The following is a 21549-nucleotide window of genomic DNA, read 5'->3' as shown; positions in this document are numbered from 1 at the left end:
AGTGGTGATGATGATAAGGAGTAGGAGGAGGAGGATAAAGATCATTATTTTGATGACGATGCTAATGATACAGATATTGATAGTGATGATGATGTTGATGACGATGCTAGTGATACAGATATTGATAGTGGTGATGATGATAATGAGTAGGAGGAGGAGGATAAAGATCATTATTTTGATGATGATGCTAATTATACAGATATTGATAGTGATGATGATGATAATGAGTAGGAGGATGATGATACAAGTGATGATGATGTTGATGATGATGCTAATGATACAGATATTGATAGTGGTGATGATGATAAGGAGTAGGAGGAGGAGGATAAAGATCATTATTTTGATGATGATGATGATGAAGATCGAGAACATGATAATGGTAATAAATATGAAGATGATAATGATAACAATGAGGATACAATAATGCTGCTGCCGAGGATCGTGATGCTAGTGATGATGCTGATGATAATGGTGATAGTATTGATGATGATGACAAGTTAAAATTAGTATTTAGTAGCATGTGATAATACAAATGAAGAAGGAAAAAAAAAGTACTCCAACAGAGGAGTCTACATGTAAACCATGTACACAACTTTCATTGGTACAAAACTGTCTTTTAAAATCGATATGTACAACTACACAAACACAAAACTAAATTTCAAAAAAATTATATATATATCAGGCCTGATAATTACCCGATTTGATAGTTTGCCATTGCCTGAAACCAAGAGGTGATTATTTGGTATATATTCCTTATCGGAAACATTTCACTTCTTCCGTCATTTTAGAGCAACAAATCATCAGTTAATAGCTAGCAAACTGTGTGCGATACGTATAGTGCATGTAGCAATACGTATGTCCGTACGTGTATTCACGTATACAAGAAAGTATGTTGCACTGTGTAGATTGTACTACTATCTACACAGTGTAACAAACATTTTTCTCCCATCAATGATGGGCGAACTATCTTTCATCACATGATTTACTTTTGACCAATCATAAAGCAAATTTCTTAGTATGTGGAATATAAATACATAATATAGCCCGATGTATACATACATTTAAGCCTACATAAGATAGCACTGCATAACCTAAAATACATACACCCTGGATAACCATTTCAGAAATTAAAATAGGTAAACACAAATAGAAATAGACATACATGCAGAGAATAAAACAGCAGTGATAATTGTGTAATTACAGAAGACTCACAAATTACAAAAAAAAACATATGAGCAAAGTCTGCATACTGTGTACTTGTGAATTAAAATATTTAAGGGCTTCCATTTGCAAAGCAAGAAACTTCCCGATGGCAAAGATTTATTGTTGTTACTAGCTCTTATCATCCACAATGCTTAGTCCAATATGTTGTTGAACACATCTAACTGTACTAAAGGGCAATCCAACCCTTGTAATAAGTTCATGTGTATGAAAGCAGAAAAATAAGATCAACAGCTTGTGAAGTTTTAAATAAATAAATAAATTGGACCACTAATAAAAAAGCCTTTCTCTCTCTCTCTCTCTCCTCTTCTCTTTTTGTAAGTAGTCAATTTGGCAAGAAGAAAGTCATTGGAAGCAAAACTGTACATGGACACATGTTTCATTGAAAATTCTACCGCCTTTTTTTTCTTGATTGTTCAAATTCTTGATTGTAAATGATAAAAGTTATTTGATTACTCCAAAATATCCCAAAAGACTATAAAATTTGAACTAAATTGCTACTATTTTAGCCTCATTCTCATATGTCACAGTAATAATAATAATAATAATAAATTACATTTATAAAGCGCTTAATACACAGTAAACCGCTGATGCAAATTAAGTGCATGGCATTGTGCCAATCACCTCAACAACAAAAAATTCCTATGTAGCTTGATTGTATAAATTCAACCTCATAACACTTTAATCCAGTGTGAAGAAAGGATAACATAACACGCCACGTACGCAACCCAACTCCAACTTCGGTTTCATGCACGGCCTATTCTATGCGAGCGTGTACACCAACTGGTCTACACAACAAGTTGTTTTACTGCTGTTTACCGCATTATATGTGAATGAGCCTTTTGAGGATTTTTTTTTTATATAGACGACACTATCATTAAAACTCGACTACATTAAGCTTTCTAATAACATTTACATGTTCTCAAAAATATAATCTATAACACAAATAAACACAATGTAAATTACACATCAAGTCTGCTATTACATAACATACCTGGAGATAAAAATAGGAATGATATTATTCATAAATAATACAACACAATACAGAATAAATGCTTCAGACATAATAAAGATATTTATTGCACATACAAAGTGATATACGATTCGTTCAACTTTCTCCTGTGTAATTTGTTCAACTTTACAGGCTTATATTCATGTGCATTTCTTTACTTAAATTATATTTCATCTATCTTTATATCATTGCAATTTACATGTTGGAAGACTAAGCTTTGTACATAGTTTTGTTCGTGCTTGTGTTTGTTTTCTAATGTTAATCAAAACAACTTTAAGTACTGGAAAGTACAGTGTAAACTCGTTATAAAAAGAAAATTGGGGCTATAGAAATTACCTTGCTTTATCAGGTATCTCATTGTATCATGTTTGAAATACAAAAGAATATGAAGAGCTCGAATCAGCAGAGTTACTAATAGGGCAGTAATTTAGAACCAAGTTCAATGTCATTCCATGACCTGATAAGTACCATTTTGGTATGGATGCAGAATCTAAGCAGCGTTGGAATAGTAATACCTTATTCAGGGTTACCACATAAATTTGAGAACCAAATTCAATGACTTTTCATGACCTAGTATTTTTTTTCCCTTTTCCATGACCAGATAAGAACCATTTTTGGTATGGGTGCGGGATCCATGCAGCGTACGAATTGTCAGTTCAAATTGGAAGGCTACCATAGCCACAAACAGCCCGCACCCACGATCAATTTCAGTGATTTTCCATCACTTTTCAAAACATCATTTTTCCTTACATAACATCATTTTTAGATTACGACCCAAGAGTGTTTCATAACAATTTTCCACTGCACGAAACTCCATCAACATATTGAGATGTCCATTATGAGTTCGAGGACCAAGAGCAGTCATTCTTTAGAGCCTAGTTCCATTCTCTGTAGAGTAGCAAGTTGGCGCCATCGGTGGAAAACCTGCAAGGGTTAAAAAACAGAGGGATAAAAGGGATGAAGGACCTACTCACCGTTAACCTAGACTTGAGTACTGACGATGAAATTAGCTTTAAGCAAATTTTGTTTTGTCTGATTTTGGCTTTCTGTTCATTCTTGCGAGATAATCTGATTAGTGCAAGACAAAAAAGCTTTAGTATGTCAGTATTCATTGCTATTATTCAATACTGAATGAATTATCGTGCAGTAAATAATGGGTGTTTGGACCAGCAAAATCATAGTGAAGAAAATAAAGAAAAACAATTCCTGGAAATTTAAATCACTGAAAAGCACAATTATACAACAGCACAAACATGTATGAGATCATTTGTAATTCACAGAGTCAAAACTACTTGCTTGATTTTCTTTTGATATCTTACTTTAGTCAATGCTCATCTATGTTACTATTTTCTAGCAAAATAATAAGGCATATAGTCTTTAACATTAGTATAAGTTTTGCTTCATTTTGTTTTGTGCTATCTTCAGTACCAAAGCGACTTGTATTTAACCAGCATCTACACATACCAGTATTTACATGAAATATAAGTTTAAGTAACAGAATCGGATTTATGACTCACTAATACCAATAGTAATCTTAACCTGTTTTTTATTTTATCCAAAATAAATATGATAAGTATCTTAGTATAAAAGTAACATTTGAGTAAGGTTATGTGACTGCATTTTAAAAGAAACAGTATAATAGTTTTTTGGAATGGTGGATAAAGTAGTACACAACTGAAGCCAAATCTAGAATTACTAGGTTTTGTAATCATTACACTTATAAATTGGCTGAATCTTGCTTATAAATTACAAAGAACAGCATGGCACACAGACTTGGGTACTTGAGATCACAGACACACGTGCATCTAAATTTGGTGCTCAAAGTTTCAAAATATTTCTAACATGGGGACATTTCCACTATGATAATCTTTTAAAGTTAACATCAAGAGAGAGAGAGAGAGCTCACAAATTGGTTTTCTTTTTTTTACTAGAACTCGACCTAATTATATAAAAATCTTGTCTGAAGGCTCGTTTGCATACGTCGGGGTAAACTGCCACGCCTTCCCACAGCATTTTTCTGTGTGCTAAATGAATGGCAATTGGGGATGAAAATAGTAGCTACGCACAAGAAGGTACACAAAATGAAGCGCAGTAAACTGAACAAACCTTCCTGGGTAAACTCAGGGATGCCAGTTAGAATTGATCAGAGGGCCTGAAAATCACAGAGAATGGGCTATTTTGTACACAAAAAAGCCTAAAATATGGTCTGAAAATAACTCGCCAGGGCCTGAAAACTGGGATCCCTGTAAACTGCCGTGATTTACTGAGACATATGTGAGCAGGCCTTCATAGGTGACTACACGATTTCATACCAACCTTGGTGAGAAGCATACGTTGATCCTGTTCCAACATCTCTCTTGAGACACGATCCATTATGAAGTGTTTCCTCCAAGTTTTCCAACATCTCTCAAGCCTCAAGTACCTTGCCTGTAACAAAAAAGAAAAGAAAGAAGAAAGAAAGAACAGAATGATAAGAAATGTAGCATTCCACAATGATTGCAGTTTGCTTGCCACGCCATCGACATGAGGTGTTGAAGAGAAGGTTGAGTTCTGGGAAGTGGTGAAAAATAATTTGTGAGCGTTATCATTGTATTATGCAAGTGTGGAAGAACATCAGATAAAAAATGTTCCCTGAAAAGCATAGCTCTTCAAATGCCTTAATATTCTAAATATGGCATGTTATATCATAAAAGTCGGGACGAATTTTTTCGCCACGTGTTCGTGTAGTCCCATATACATCTTTCTGTATACAGTGCTTGTAACTATACCAAGACTGGGCCAAATTTCTTATCATTTTGATGATTTCAGAACCTTGCAATACACATAAATACTTATATGCTAGATGATCAATCTTTTCTGATCGATTCCACAACATTTCTTTCACAATGCAATCGCTTGACCAGAACTCAACCTTCTCTTTAAGTCGAGTGGTCTAAACCGTCTGCTGCATGCATGAAAGCGTAAGAGATACGTCGTGTCAATGGCAGTTACAGACTTCTTGCAGAAATCCAAAAAAATACTTGACTGGCGATGCAAAGGTCATGGGTTCACACACTGGCATGGCGCTAGAGTCCTCTGGCAAGTGCACTTCTTGCTTGTTTATTTTTTAACATGTACAATGTACGCGAAGTGCAAGTGGGGATGGAAAAATGTAAAAGCTACATGCAATGAGCGTGCTACACATAATAAGATTGAGAAATGTGAACACATTATGCTTATTTTGCTTATCGAAGCGGTTTCCCTAGGCAAATGTGAATGGGGCTGCAGAGGGCTCACCATGGCTCGGGCCATCAGCATCTGAGTGACATGCTGCTTCCACAGGAGGCCATATTTCTGTTCCAGAAAGCACTGTCTTCTTTGATGTCTGACTGCTTGAAGAGTTGACCTCCATTTGTTGAAATATCCTCGTCTGTAGGTATCACAATGGGAACAAAGGTAAAAGTATTTGTGAAGAAAATGTCTTTGTGCTTTCATTTGACTTCACAGTATTTTCATCACCACATCTAATTTCATTCAGGTTTATCATCCTCCTTACTGCTACCACCACCACACCGATTGCCATCTGCACCATCTCCACCATCATCACCACCATCCTCATCATCATCATTACCATTATCACCATCATTATCCTCCTCCTCCTCCTCTTACTTTACATCATCATCAACATCACCATAACCATTCATATCAGTATCACTATCACCATCATCCTCACCATCACCACCACCACCATTCCCACCATCACCACCACCACCACCACCCTCATCGCCATCATCCTCACCATCACTACCACTACTATCATCATCATCACCACCACCACCACCACCATCTTCGTCACCATCACCATCACCACCACTACCATCATCATCATCACCATGCCACCATCCTCACCACCACCACTACCACTACCACTACCATCATCATCATCACCACCACCACCACCACCATCTTCATCACCATCACCATCACTACCACTACCATCATCAACAACCCATCTCCAATGACTTAAACCTGCTTACCTCACACCATGGTCCCAGTGAAGCACTGCTAGCTCCTCTAGATCGCTCTCATACTGTCTTATCAATTTCTTTCTTTCCATGCTCTTCCTCCATCTTGCCACCGCCCATCTCATCCTCCTCCTCCTCTCCCTCAGTCGCTGAGCCTGGACCTCGTGTACCTCATTACGCCAGTCACTAAAGCACCTGCAAGAACATCAAATCAAACATTATTTTGGAGCTGGAGAGAGATGGACAGAGAGAACTTTTGTTTAAGTGTCCAGACACACAACCCCCCCCCCCTCATCTACTGGAAAAAGCCAGAAAATGACCTTTATGCTAGATGTACAATATTTTGTGCATGACCAAGAACTTTGAATATGAATGTGAATTTGAATGCGAATGTGTATATGAATTATAAATATGAATTAAGATGTGAATAAGACTATGATTATGGCAATGAATATGAACATGAACACAAAAACACACACACACACACCCACCAACACAAACACACACGCGCATATGAACACAAACACACATATGAACACAAACAGACATACATGAACACAACAAAAAAAAGAAAACAAACACACATATAATAATAATAATAATGAACATTTGTATAGCGCCTTGAACACAAACACAAAAGTAAACATGAGTTTGAATATGAATAGGACGATATGAAGTAATAATCCACACATACCTAGTAAGAAGTGCTGCTTCCTCTTTCCTCTTAGCTTCTGCTTCCCGAGTTGCAAGGTAGGCGCCTCTCCACACTCTGAAAGCTTCATGTTGCCTTCTCTCACTCACTCGACATGCGACCTTCTGGCGGAGAGCATTTAAGACCTTCTGTTTCTGACTGAAACTCCTCCAAGCGATTAGAACCCTGCATAAAGCACATAGAAGAAGCAACAACAAACAAAAATGAGGTTTCAAATAAACATTTTTTTAAAGCAGATGTTTCTGTATTTATTGATAAAATCAAATATAAAACATTCATATAACAATAATAGTATATAATATAATTGATTTACATAAAGAGTGACAACTTAACTACACACACATAAAAATGCACATATACATATATATATATATATATATGTATATATATATATATATATATAATTGAAAGCCAAGAAAAATGCAGAGGCCAACTATCATAAGCAAGAATGCTTGAGTCGATAGCAGCCAATGAATATGTGCAGGGCTCCACACTGACTTTTTCCATTTTAATCTTTTGATCTAGAATGCTCTCAATTACAAATTTTACATGAGCAGAAAGATAGAGAGAGAGAGAAAAAAATATTGCTGGAAAATTTAAGTGACCTTTCTGTTTCAATACATAGGGCCGTCTCTAAATTGGCAACGCAAAGTTAAATCACTACTATTTGTACAATCTGCACTTTTCAATGAAATTTTAATTCAAACTGTTCAAACCTACGTGGGGAAAATACCAATAACTAATGTGAAGCCAATGAGAGGAAAAGCTGATTCATATAGGGGGTGTTTCACAGAGATCCTAAGTTGAACTTATCTCTAAGTTGGACTTAAAGGAAACCAAAACCTTTATACTAAGTTACTTTTATTGTAAAGTTTAAGATATTTGAAAAATATCAGTGAAAATTTGAACAAAATCGGGAAAGGAATAAGGAAGTAAGAGCTTTTTGAAATGACTAGTCACTAGAGGGCGGTATTCAATTTGATGACATCATCTGTGGACAACTCTCCATGCCTTTTGTACATCAAATTTCATGTTTTTCCTTCTTTCTTGTGATTGAGATAATGTACTCCCCTGAAAGCAAGATATAGAATGCAAAATGATATTCTACTTCACATATTATGAAGTCGGATCAAGAACACAAATAAATACGAAGAAAACAAAAAAATTGTGAAATTTTATGTACAAAAGGCATGGAGAGTTGTTCACAGATGATGTCATCAAATTGAATACCGCCCTCTAGTGACTAGTCATTTAAAAATGCTCTAACTTTCTTATTCCTTGCCCGATTTTGTTCAAATTTTCACTGATTTTATTCAAATCTTTTAAACTTTACAATAAAAGTAACTTAGTATGAAGGTTTTGGTTTCCTTTAACAATTATGGAAAGTCATTAGCATCCTTGAAAATATTTTGTAAAAGTTATTTTGAAAGGCATTAATTGTTTATTCGAATCATTCATATTTTCTATCATCAAGGAGATTTCATGTTCTGGATGTGGAATTTATAAAAAGTCTAAAATACTTGAATTTCTGCTTTTGAATATATTTCATTTTAAGGCTCCAATGGCTGTCCCTAATTTTTAAGTCCAACTTAGAGTTAAGTTTGACTTCAAATCTTTGTGAAACACCCCCCCCCCCCCCCTCCAGACTTTTAGAAAATGTGCCATACCTCCTCTGGATGCACATGTTATGATGATCTTTGGCCAGCTGTCTCAATCGGCTCTCGTCTCGCCATACTGCAAATGTCATCTTGAGGGTGAAATGGTTCTTCCTGGTCTGTACACATTGCAGAACGATTCTCCTTCCCGAGTGATCTAACAACGTAAAAATGGGGACAGATGCAGGGGGGTGGTTAACAAAGACCAAGATCGACTTTAAGTTGGACTTGACTATGGCAGGCCGCTCATGCCACTGGTTGCTCTCACCATTGGTCTCTCAATTATGATCTTTTAGATAATATTTTTTCCTTCAATAATGAACTATCAAAAAAGGTCAATTCTGTAGATTGGTGACCACGTTTTGTACGTCTCTTGAGAGACAAATGCCAGTGAATGGTGAAAGCAAACAGTGGCATGAACAGCCTGCCATTGTTAAGTCCAACTTAAAATCAATCTTATTCTTTGTGAAACACTCTCCTGGACTGTTACATGCCAGTCACACTGATGAGACCAACATGAAACCTAGACTACAGACCAAACAAAAAGACTGGGCGTTGTGGCATGCACCTGTAATCCAGCTAACAATGGAAGTTACAAACTGATTCAGCCGAGGACGAAGGTTCGAAACCGAGTCACGTCTTTCGGATGGTGACGTTCAAGGTCGGTCCGCAGACATAAATAGTCATATCTGATTGATACACGTCTGTAAAAACCGAATTACACACACACACACACACAGATTAAATTACCCCGAATGGCCACGTCTAGAGTCCGTCTGGATTTAGTTCAGATGTATAATCTATGAATCAGGCCTTAATTTACTCTGAGGCAGCTTGGCGTTTAGATGGGTGAACCAAGATTTGTTCCTGTGACATTTACCTCAATTTTGATTTCATCTAAGATATAGGTTTAGGGCTAAGATAATTTGAAGAGGAAAGAAATACTGTAGATACATACACATACAGATACATTAAAAAACAATAGCAACAATGGGTATATATAGGCCGAGTCAGACATGGAAAGACAAAGAGACAAAGTAAGACAGAGAGATAGAGAGAGAAAGAGAGAGAGAGAGATATATACAAACAAGCAAAGAAAGAGAAGACAAGGACAAAGCCGATATGCCAACCTCTTGCCCAGTTCCGTAGGGCATTGAAAGACTGCCTCAGTAGGGACTTCTCTCTTTCTCCTCTCATGCTTTCAGCTTTCTGATAATTGGCTTGTGATCCTCTCCATGTTTGCCAGGCCTGTGATAGAAAAGAGCGAGAGAGAGAGAGAACACGAAATCTCATTGATAATAGAAAAATATGAATGATTTGAATCCACATTTTATGCCTTTTATTAAAATAACTTTTACCAACTATTTTGAAATATGCTAACGGCTTTCCATAATTGTTAAGTCCAACTTAGAGATAAGTTCAACTCAGGATCTTTGTGAAACACCCCCCTGGGGTAATAAAAATGACAAGGCCTGCATGAAGACTAGAGCAGTATTCATACTGATGCGGCTACCCTGGTTGAATAAGACCCAATTATTAGTTCTTTATTTTTTTATTTGAAGGAAACCTCACCCCAAGAAATAACTTTACTTATTCTGAGAGATTTATCATATTCTTGCCCATTAATCTACAAGACTCCCCACCAAATTGTTTGGGAGAGGCCTAAAGCAAGAATAATGTACAGCTTCTCAGCATGACATGGGCATCGCCATTTTCTTTATAACGCGACATACTATTTGAAATCGTTTTATCAAGTAATTGTATTCAAATTTATGGATGTTTCCTTCCTGGTGTGTGTGGTGATGAAGCATTTCATTCACCCGCTATTGTCCTTTGTACTACAATTGCCAGAACGCATATTGCATACATAAGTTGGTGCTATTCTGGGGTGAATGTTTCTCATAAATGAAATAGATTTGTCAACTGCTTTATTTTAGTATCTTTAAATGAATTAGTTACAACTGTTCCCCTGTTATACATTTTTCACCTTCTCAGCGATGAGTTTTTCTCATTGAAAATTGAAGATTTTGTTATTGATTTTAAAAGTCTTTCCAACTAAAGCTTGGTGCGTGATACATGTACAGCTTCACCTGGTAAATTGCATTTGCAAGAAAATGGCTGTGCCCATGTCATGCTAAAAGGCATCACAGTCATGCCAAGAATATCTTAATTTATAAATCTCTTGTACATTTTTTTAAGGAATACATCTTTTTTTCCAGAATGTCTACACCTATACTTTGGGGTAGGGTTCCCTTAAAGGACAAGTCCACTCCAAAAATAACTTACTTTCAATAGAAGCAGAAAAATTGGACAAACCAAAAGTTTTAACAAAAATCGAATAACTAATAAGAGAGTTATGAATTTTTGAAAAAGTATGTAAAACTATGTGGATGAAAATCACAAGACAAATTGGGAACTCACTCATCAGTCTATGACGTCATGTCGTCACTATCCACTAATTATTTTCTATATATTCATAATATAAATTTCCTATTTCCCCCCTAAGAATCTTATTTTTTCACACCAGCATACAAGTTAGATTGATAGTAATATGTATTTTTTTTTTATTTTTTTTTTTAAATTCATAACTTTCTTATTAGTTATCTGATTTTGCTCAAACTTTTTTTTAATAGTTTGTCTGATTTTTCTGCTTCTATTGAAAGTAATTTTTTTTTTTTGAGTGGACTTGCCCTTTAAGCTTCAACGGTACCTCCTACGTGTACTTCCACACAACTTTGATGTTCACACATTGTCCATACCTTCAACATGAGCTTATGCTTGAAGCTATGCTCAGTCTGTCTCTCTCGATAGCGTAGACGCCACATGAGAAATGCGACACCGACTGACTTGTCTGCCAATTCAACTTTGACCTTTGCGGCTGTGACATGAAGGTCTGTCATGTGACTTTGCCTATCCTTCCACTTCCTGAAGTACACTTCCAACTGAATTGAGGAAAGAATATTATCAGTACAATTATTGCAATTAAGTTGGAGCTAGGTGCATATATGGCTTGATACTAAAACCAATTCTAAATAAACATTAGGGTGGTATTCTCGATAGCGGACTAACTTTAGTCCATGGTTTAATCCACCGACTAAGTATGGAATGCCAAGCGTCCATATGAATGTATTTTTTGAATAATTTAATATGTCCCTAAATTACACTGATAAAACAATTATATCATATTATACATTTTATTTTAATTTAGTGACAGATTAAATTATTCAAAAACATATTCATATGACAGAAGACTGATTTGCATTATCCCCAGTAAATATTGTCCATTTGGAGTCCGAATGGCGTTAGATCATAATAATTTACACAGAGTGAATGCCTTTCTCCCTCCATTCTGTGGAAAATAAGAATAATTGGTGCCAAGTTGAGGATAAAAAGGTGATTTATTTAATAGACCTTAAGAAAATTGTGAACTGGAATAGTTATTACCAAAGCTTTCCTCCTCTGAGATACAAAATGCTGTTCCAAGACACTGTGTCTTCTAGACCTCTGGAGCAGCTCTTTCAATCCCTGCATGGATCTGTAAAAAAAAAAGAGGAAAGGTAGAAGAAAAAAAATTGTTAACACTTTCATGACCCTGTGACCTTTGACCTTCTCCACAGAAAATCTAATCAATTCATCCTTGCATGTTCATACATACTTTATCAAAGCTTGATTGCCTTATTATTTTTCAAGTTATTGTGATAACGATCTATTTTCTGGCAGTTTTTAACAGTTGTATGACCCAATGACCTTTGACCTTTAACTTTAAAGGGTAAGACCACTCCAAAAATTGACAATTCAGACAAACGAATCAAAAAAAGTTATTGCAAAATTGGATAACTAATAGGAAAGTTATGAATTTTTAATGACATGAAAGACTTTGAAAATCACAAGACAAATTGGCAACTCAATCATGAGTCTGTGACGTCATTGCCTAACTATCCAGCAATTGTTTTCTTTACATTGATAATGTAAATTTTGAATTTTCCCCCTAAAAATCTTATTTCCTCACACCAGCATCCAAGATATATTGATAGTAATATGTTTTTGTGTGGATGCACTAATATACAGTTATTTTATTTCAGTTACATGTAAATCATGAAAAATGTGAATTTTGATAAACTATTTACAGGGTGTACAGTATATAAAAATCAATGATTATGAATAGACAATATTCAGAAAATAGTATCAATTCTTCAAAGTTCATAAAAGATTTTGTGAAATGTCATGCACGCAATATAATACAAATCATATAACCTGGGCAAAGGCATGGGGAAATCAAGTTTTTTGGGGTAAAAATATATAAAGCAATTGATAAATAGTGAGGCACTGACGTCACAAACCGATAACCAAATTTACAATTTGTGTAGTGATTTTCTAAGTTCCATAGTTTTTAATACTTTAAACAAAAATTCATAACTTCCTTATTAGTTATCCTATTTTACTCAAATTTTCTTTGCTCTGTTTCTCTCTATTAAAAGCAAATTATTTTTGGAGTGGACTTGGCCTCTAAAGTGAAAATTGAGAGAGGCACTCACTTCACCACAGTTTTCAGTAAAACTCACAGGCCATTCTCTGACTAGAGAATTCAGACGATTCAGGGCAACAATTGGAAAGAATTTTCCTTGTGTATATTTTCATCAAAATTTAATCCAAACTCAGGTTATAAATGCTTGGTGTTTAAATTTTGTGTTAAAGTTAGTAAACAGATATTTCCTGGGGGTCGTTTCACAAAGATTTTAAGTTAAACTTAACTCTAATTGGACTTAAACATTATAGAGAGCCATTTGTAGCCTTAAAATAAAATATATTCAAAAGCAAAAAAAAAGGATTTCAGAATTTTCATAAATCTCACATCAAGAACATGAAAATCTCCTTGATTCTAGAAAATATGAAAGATTTAAATCAACATTTTATGCCTTTTAAAATAATATTTACAAAATATTTTCAATGATGCTAATGGCTTTCCATAATTGTGAAGTCAAACTTAGAGATAAGTTCAACTTAGGATCTTTGTGAAACACCCCCCAGTTATAAAAAATCAACAGTACAACAAGTCATTGACGAGTGCCTGTGCAAAGCTGGCTGCGTAGGCGTATAGTTAAGAGACATCTATGCAAGCACCAACAAGAAGAATTTTTTTAGCACCAGCTTAATTTGTTACGACAATCAACATCTTTATCCATAACATAAAAGATAACATAGTTTTCATAATTGGCACACATAACTACATAATTAATACTAGCCTGTTGAGGAGTGTGTTGCCATAGTAACGATGAGTAAGCTGATGACTTATCCATGACCTCTGCCACCAGATGAATGTTTGTTTTAGCTTTCTTTCCTCCAATGAGCTCCGGAACAAATTCATGGTCTCCGTCAGCTCCCTTGATCTCCTAACTAAATGTCGCCAGTGGGTGGCAGCAGACAGGGTCACTTGCTTTCTACGTTTCGTTTCAAGGTACTGATTTCGCCAAATCGAAAAAGCCTGGTGGCAAAATGGTGTTGGGTATTTGAAATGGATCATACAACTTTAGCATGCAGCATGAAAACTCATGAAAACTTGATTATTTATGAAAATAGCAACTTCTTAAAAACACAGAAATGAAAATAACAATCAAGTTAAAGTTGTGCATTCAAGGTGGACAAGAAGTATGGTCTTTTTATGCAGGTGGTCTTTATGCGTAATTTCCTTTACGACAAAGTTTCAATAGGAAAATACCTCTTGTAGGACTTCATTCTGTTCTTGTCTCTCACGACGCCTTTCTGCAACAAACATCTTCCACGCAGTAAGGACCTTGGTCAGTGTACTCCTAGCCTGTCTGTGCTCCTGCATTACAGCAAACCTCCTGGCCTTGTATTCCATCTGCCAGAGTTTGAAGCAAGAAGATAGTGTTGCATGTTTCTTCCTTGACTGGATGGAATCCATGCTCAGTCTATGCCGCTTCACACCATGGATTACTGATTTCCATCCACTGTAAGTCCTGAAAAAGTGAAGTACAGGTATAGCAATATTTAAGCCACAATCTACACATGAGCACATAAAGATCGTTTGCACCAAATTGTACGACCCATCCAGATGAAATGCTCTGTGTGCTGATAACGGATGCCGGAGCTAAAGCTAGGGTAATGATTTCAAAACTCTTTGGAAACGCATAGGGACGTTATAATGTGATATGGGCTATGGATGAATTGAATATTGTTATGTGATGTAGAACCAAATGTACTTGCTATGTCAGCCATGACAATTTACATATTCATGTTTTTGGCATTTTTGATTATTGAAAGAAAATTCCTTGTAAAAACATTCCAATTACTGATATATACAAAGATAACATAGTTGCAATGTTTAACATTATATAAAAGAATCCAATATAATTACAAAATTAACAGGAAGTTTATAATAATAAATGTAAACAAATTGCCAGTTATAAAGTAAAGAGAGAGAAGGAGAAATGAAAAGGGACAAGATGGGGAAGATGACAGAGAGATGAGAAAGAAAGAGAAGGAATTGTTGGGAAAGGGAAAAATATAAGAGTACCATTTCATTTGCTCATAGTTTACATGTGCATTTGAATTCTATTACAGGCATGTTTATCAGCATTGAATTATTGTGTACTTTAAGAATAACAAATAAATTTAACTTTAGATTTTATGTTTGGGAACAAAGAGAGTCAAGCACGTCAATATTTTTTGTGGGATAGAATTGGCAAAAAAATTGGTCAAAGAATTAGCAAGAGCTAGAACTTTGGTTACATTGGCTTCATTCTCAAAAAGATTGGACTTCACAGTTTGTGCACGAACCTATGAAGAATCTTCCCGTCCTGGAATGCCTTAGCTCGCCTGGTTTTCTCTGCCTCCTGTTTCCATGACAACCAGGCCCCATTCAGGAGGCCAGCACGGCATCGTTGCGTCACGACCTGATGAGTGAGGCGGAGTCTCTTGGTTGTCTCCGCCCACCCATGCCATACCTGGATGATGAGGCTGAGATGATTGTTAGCTGCTCCGTGGTAGTGGGTATGGACCAGGTCCTGCTTAGCAAGCTGCATCCTCCAGCGTCTGAAAGCCTGCAATTAAATGATCCTCAAAGATAAAAGTGGGTTCCAGACATGCGATTACATCATAGAAGAATTTATACAACTCACTTCCATATCCTAATCAAATGATTGGTCATGCGCGGTCACGTGTGATTCATTTACTGAGATTATATTGCACGTTTTTTCATGAAAAAGTGTGCAATAGTTTCCAGTACTGTTGCGCGTAGAGGTTAGAGTGCTTAGTACTGTGTGTGCATGGGCATATTTTTGCGTAGCACTATGCGTAAATGGGTATAGCGGTAAGTGCGCTTGCCATATCTATGTTTGCGCACCAAATTAAGCCTTATTAAACTTATTTATTTATTTGTCAGCCGAATCAATCTTGAATGAATTCTTTTTACATCAAATAACAAGGATCTAGGAGTTTCGTTGTATAAAACAAATGATGCATGTTTTCATTCGTTCATTATATGATCTATCCGCCCTCGTAGATGCTGTGGGTATCTATCGCATGAAGCCGTTAGGCTGAGTGTGATAGATACACACTGCCTCAACTCAAGTGCGGATAGATTGTATAATGAACACATGCGCATGCATCATTTGTAACTCGATTTAGCAATTGGGAAAGGTCTATTATTAATAAGAGCTGGTGTATACTGTGAGATTTTGGGATCCTCAAACTGATAAGAAATTAACGCAGTCTTGCTGAAAGTCTCAGGCACCACACAAAGAAAAGCTCATATGGGACTACACAAACATGTAGCAAGAAAGTTTGGTCCAAACATTTCAGGTATTTCTAGTCATATTTTAAATATCAGGACATATGAAGTACCATCCTTTTCAGGAGACCTTTTTTCTGTAATATTATTCCGGCCCCCATGCTACAACATACAAAAGTGAAAAACCTTACAAATTATTTTTCAACCCTCAGAACTCGACCTTCTCTTCAGATAATTATTTTCTCTATAAAAGCATGTGGAGCGAAATAATTGCATAATGCTTATAATAGAATCTACATATGACAAAACAAATCATACAACTCTCACCATTTTCTTCCGTCTTGCTTCTAAAATGATCCTAGCAGCATCCTCCCTCCATCTTTTCTCTCTACTCCAGCTCCGCCAGGCTTGCAAGCATCTGCATATATCAAAAAACACAGAAAGCAATACATATAACTCTAGTATTTCTTTGACAATACAAAAATAAATGAAAAGATGGGAAACGATTATGTCAATGCATGCTTTCAACTTGCCAAACTGTATTGATTATTCCAAATCACCACATTTGATGCTGCGAGACCAGATTCAACTCAGTTGTTTCAGGTCATATTTCGAATATGAGGGCATTTGAAGAGCAATCTCTTTCAAAAAGGCATTACTTCTCCTATGTTTTTCCACACTGACATACATGTACAATTGTACATAGAGCGATAATCGTAACCAGAGGATCTTCTCTTTGAATTTCATATGAACATAATAAGGCAGTACAAATAAAAAGGAGTGTTTACCTCTTGAGTATGACCTTTGACCTGTAGCCATCGGCCTCTTCCAGCTGTCTCCATCTTAATCTCCAGAACATCAGACACTCTTTCACATTCCTGCCCTGGGTCTGCGCTTGAAAGGAGGCACACCTATGAGACATGAGTTCTGATTGGCTGAAATGGGCACTCCAGGAGGGCCGAGGACCAATGGGATACAAGCTCTGTAGGAACTGTGAATTGAAATGAAGATGCAACACAGAGGGTAAATATGTCCGAAGGAATGGATCTTGGCTTAAAAGGTGCCACATCTTTGAGAGATGAGTTCTGATTGGTTAAAGTGGTTACTCCAGGAGGGCTGAGGACCAATCGGATACAGTCTGTTGGAACTATAAATCGAGATAAAACATAAAACACAGATATGAAAAGACAATAAGTCAGGGCTCAACACTAAATAGAGTACCAAAGTGTGACTTCATACTTGCAAAGTTGTCAAGGTTGCTGGTTCCAATCAATTTTGCGCGAAACAGTGGTGTGGAATCACACCAACCCAAACCCCTGCTCCAGCTTGTTGTTTGATTGATTTCACAGTGAACCTCATATGCAGGCGTCGTTGTTTGGAACGACAATCGGATGTGACGTTAGCACTTGGGTAATCTATAGGCACCTGGGGCCCGTCTTCCAATCCAATCCAACCAGTCCTCCAATCAATCCCAAGTTTGCAGTCTCCTATCTCTTATGTAGAGTTGCGATTGATATCAATTGCAAATGAGTTGCGATTGATATCGACTCTTTGTAAGACAGGGGACCTGGGATACATGGTCCCTCAAATTCTCTATCTGGACTCCCATAATTGTCACAGTTTCAACAGGGGAGGGGAGGGGGCTCACCACAATAATTCATCAATCAACCAGTAAATCTCCAAGTCAAGAAGGACCCCCCCCCCCTCCCTCTGATTTTTTTTTTTGGTATGTAACCCCTGAGAGATATGGACTTACATGTTCTTTCCACCTGTTCCATGCTGATTTGAGTAATGTGCTTGATGCAAACTGCATTGCTATTGCTGCCTGTATCTCCCCTTTCGATTCTCTCTCCTTGATGCAGGCCCAAGTGCGGAAATATCTCTCCATCAACCTCTTATTCTAAACCAAAATAAGAGACATAGGATGATTAATTTCATTGCAAAGAGGACCGCTATCAGTGAAATTTTGTACTGACATTTCCTACAGGATTAATTGCAATTGAGTTTGTTTTTATTTCATTTTTTTTTATTTCAAAGACTTTATTTTCTGCAATCAAACAAATCAGTTATACAACAAATATGGATAATTATATAAAACATAAGGTATGCAAACAATATACAAAATATAGAAACAAATGTATAATACATGAGTAAGAGTAAACTTATACGTTGGGCCATTGCGTGTATAAAGAAAGAAAGCAGAAGGTCGCCGTTATAAGCAAAAGCTTGAGTAGACGGTCAACCGAGCTAAAATAAAAATGAGATGTGAAATATTGGCAAATTAACAAGAAGAGGGGGTCATGATACTCAAATGATATATATTACAATTAAATGTGAATATAGACAGTTGTATTCAATATAAATAATTATAGAATTAGTATATGAATCTCATATTTATATGGCTACTAATTATACGTTAATGACAGAGATAAGAGAGAAACTAAACAAAAACAAGGGTGCAAGTGGTGCGTGTGTGTGCAAGTGCAAGTGTCCTCAAGCACCAAAATGTTGAATCATCAGTATTGCTATGTAACGTCAGACCAAAATTTAATGTAGTTTCTAAAGTTTTAGAAAAAACGCTTTAAAAAAAAAAAAAAAAATTATTTTTTATTTTTTTATTGTTTAAACCTTTATACATTATATTGTGAAATAATGTGTTTTTTTTAGTGTAGCTTTAAATGAATAGAGAGATGTACACTGTTTAATATGTCTAGGGAGTGCATTCCAAATGTCTGGACCCGTGATATCTTATGGACTTAAGCGCTAACAAAGTTTTAGGATTGTGTAAATGAAAATCAGTACAATTACGCGTTGGATATGAGTGAACATGGGAATTAGGAATAAATACGTCATGAAAAAGAGGAAGTGAATTTTGTGTGTATTTAAACATACAGATTGCTGTAGCATTCAACTAGAATTGGGTACACATATACATGGTTTACGTACACAGACTCCTACACCTGTATTAAAGGTAAAGACCAGTATTGGAAACGCCCCAATTTCAAAAAATGAAATGGAAGCTCTTATTACCAATCATGCGAAATAATATGTTTTGACTAATACATGTACATGATGATAAAAATATTGCCGGGGAACCGCCTACTAATTGATATACTTGGTAAATTATTTTATCTATTGGGATGTGAGAGATAAACGCAAGTGTCGCGCACGTGTGTGTAGTCCCATATACATCTTTCTGTGTACAGTGCTTGTAACTTTACGAAGACTGGGCCAAATTTATTATGATTTTGATGACTCCAGAACCTTGCAGTGCACACCAATACTTACATGCTACATGATCAACTTTTTCTGATCCATTCCAAACCTTTTCTTTCACAATGCAATCGCATTACCAGAACTCACCTTTATCTTTAATTGAAATTGAAGTTCGTTTTTACAGCATTCAACTAGAATTGGGTACACATATACATGGTTTAAGTACACAGACTCCTACACCTGTATTACAAACCATGGGTAAATACCCTACACTATTATATTATTATTATTCCTGGCGACTTGTTAATGTGCAAGGGAATAAGGATAATGGTTTTTAAATGACTTTCATCCTTTGTTTTGTAGGATTTGTTCTTCTATGTCATTCTTTTGTATATACTTTGTTTTGCCGAATGAAATAATAGCTTCTTTTCTTTTCCCTCAACCCCCCCCCCCCCCCCCCCCCCCCCCCCCATCTTGAGTAAAAAAAAAAAAGAAAGGTTTCGGGAAAACAAAATGGTATCTAACAACATTCACCCCCCCCCCCCCCCCCTTTGAGTAACAAACTTGGGAAAAAATTGCGAAAAATAGGGAAAATAAGGGGGAAATCTGGAAAAAGAACCCCAAAATCAGGAAACTGATTTAAATCCGGTGATTATCAGGCCTGCAATTTTTCGGAAATGCAAACAGTGGCACCTCTCCATGTTTAAAAGATCTGTGAATATTTTGGGTCTTTTGAACCATGCGATACCCAAGACATGGTCTATTAATTACCAGATAGCTGGCAGCAAGCTGACTATCACTGCTGTGCTGCCTCCAATGTTGAAATGCATCTCGCAGCTCAGCATCATTCATCCTGCCTTCGACCAGAGCTCTGTACTCTCTGTGCATCTTCTTCAATCGGGTGTATTCCAACCACTGGTAGAAAGCAGCGCTGGCGGGCCAGAGCCGAAGGCGAAGGATGACCGATGTCATATAGGCCTACAGAAAAAATAGGATATGCAATATTCATTCAAAATGTGGTCATAGTATACAGTCAAACCAAGTCAATACATTAGTGCACTTTATAAAAGAATCATCATCAAAATAAACCAAATAAAATAAATAAATAAAAGCTTGAGGGACAGGGAAAGCAATTTGTATTTAGCAGGTTACTTCCATAGGTAGAGTTGCTTATGCTGCAGTTACGGGTCTGTTGTGAGACATTGGTCCAAAGGAAAGAAAAAATGTTGTCTCTAGTAACAGGGGGTCTTTTTTATGCAGGTCATCTTCATATACAGGGGGGTGTTTCAAAAAGACTAAGATTGACTTTAAGTTGGACTTAACTATGGCAGGCTGTTCAGCCACTGCTTGCTCTCACCATTTACTGACAATGGTCTCTCAAGGGACGTACAAATCATGGTCACACATCTTCAGAATTGAGCTTTTTTCTTGATAGTTCATTATTGAAGGAAAAAATATTATCTAAAGATCATAATTGAGAGACCCATGGTGAGAGCAACCAGTGGCACGAATGGCCTACCATAGTTAAGTCCAACTTAAAGTCGATCTTAGTCTTTTTGAAACACTCCCCAGGTTGTCATGAAAAGAGGTTGAACTGTACTTGCTTTATTGGATCATGTCCTGACTTCACAGATATTAACTTCAAAATAGTGTGGAAGGTGTTATTTTTGTGAGGGGTTAATTATCATGAACTTCCTGTGATGTTATAGGGATTTGAAATTACTTGTAACAACGCAGGAAAATGAGATGGCATTGCGTGTAAGCACATTTATTGTTTGTACCAGTAGTCCGTGCCGATTATCACAAAAACAACATCTTGTAAAGTTTCTGTGTCCCTGTATCAATGAAAATACATGTATCAAAATCAAAAGCTGATATAATGTAAACTTCATCATATAAATCATTATAAATTGAACATTGGGCTGAGCCTTTGAGTGATCTTATGCTTTTAAAATGAAATGATTTACAATGTTACTTCA

At 36.3% G+C, this 21549-nt stretch overlaps 1 protein-coding gene across 1 annotated transcript in view; it reads right to left on the bottom strand.

Moving 5' to 3' along the window:
- Window positions 1-996: 996 nt before the first annotated feature.
- The window catches only part of LOC753389, a 43223-nt gene continuing 22670 nt past the window's right edge, over window positions 997-21549 (bottom strand). The window contains exons 16-31 of the mRNA XM_030981835.1: window positions 20342-20548; window positions 18111-18254; window positions 17143-17345; window positions 16682-16772; window positions 15403-15665; window positions 14321-14582; window positions 13848-14086; window positions 12049-12139; window positions 11364-11546; window positions 9735-9852; window positions 8617-8761; window positions 6932-7114; window positions 6250-6432; window positions 5510-5642; window positions 4550-4660; window positions 997-3157 (exon numbers count right to left, since the gene is read on the bottom strand). Of these exons, the coding sequence (XP_030837695.1) occupies window positions 3095-3157; window positions 4550-4660; window positions 5510-5642; window positions 6250-6432; window positions 6932-7114; window positions 8617-8761; window positions 9735-9852; window positions 11364-11546; window positions 12049-12139; window positions 13848-14086; window positions 14321-14582; window positions 15403-15665; window positions 16682-16772; window positions 17143-17345; window positions 18111-18254; window positions 20342-20548 (2619 nt within the window). The 3' untranslated portion in view covers window positions 997-3094. The remainder of the gene's footprint in view (window positions 3158-4549; window positions 4661-5509; window positions 5643-6249; window positions 6433-6931; window positions 7115-8616; window positions 8762-9734; window positions 9853-11363; window positions 11547-12048; window positions 12140-13847; window positions 14087-14320; window positions 14583-15402; window positions 15666-16681; window positions 16773-17142; window positions 17346-18110; window positions 18255-20341; window positions 20549-21549) is intronic.

The sequence above is a fragment of the Strongylocentrotus purpuratus genome, unplaced genomic scaffold, assembly GCF_000002235.5.
Source record: "Strongylocentrotus purpuratus isolate Spur 01 unplaced genomic scaffold, Spur_5.0 spur5_contig_822, whole genome shotgun sequence".
NCBI lineage: Eukaryota > Metazoa > Echinodermata > Echinoidea > Camarodonta > Strongylocentrotidae > Strongylocentrotus > Strongylocentrotus purpuratus.
Note: the sequence above shows the minus strand (reverse complement) of the source record. Positions and strands in the feature narration are given on the sequence as shown.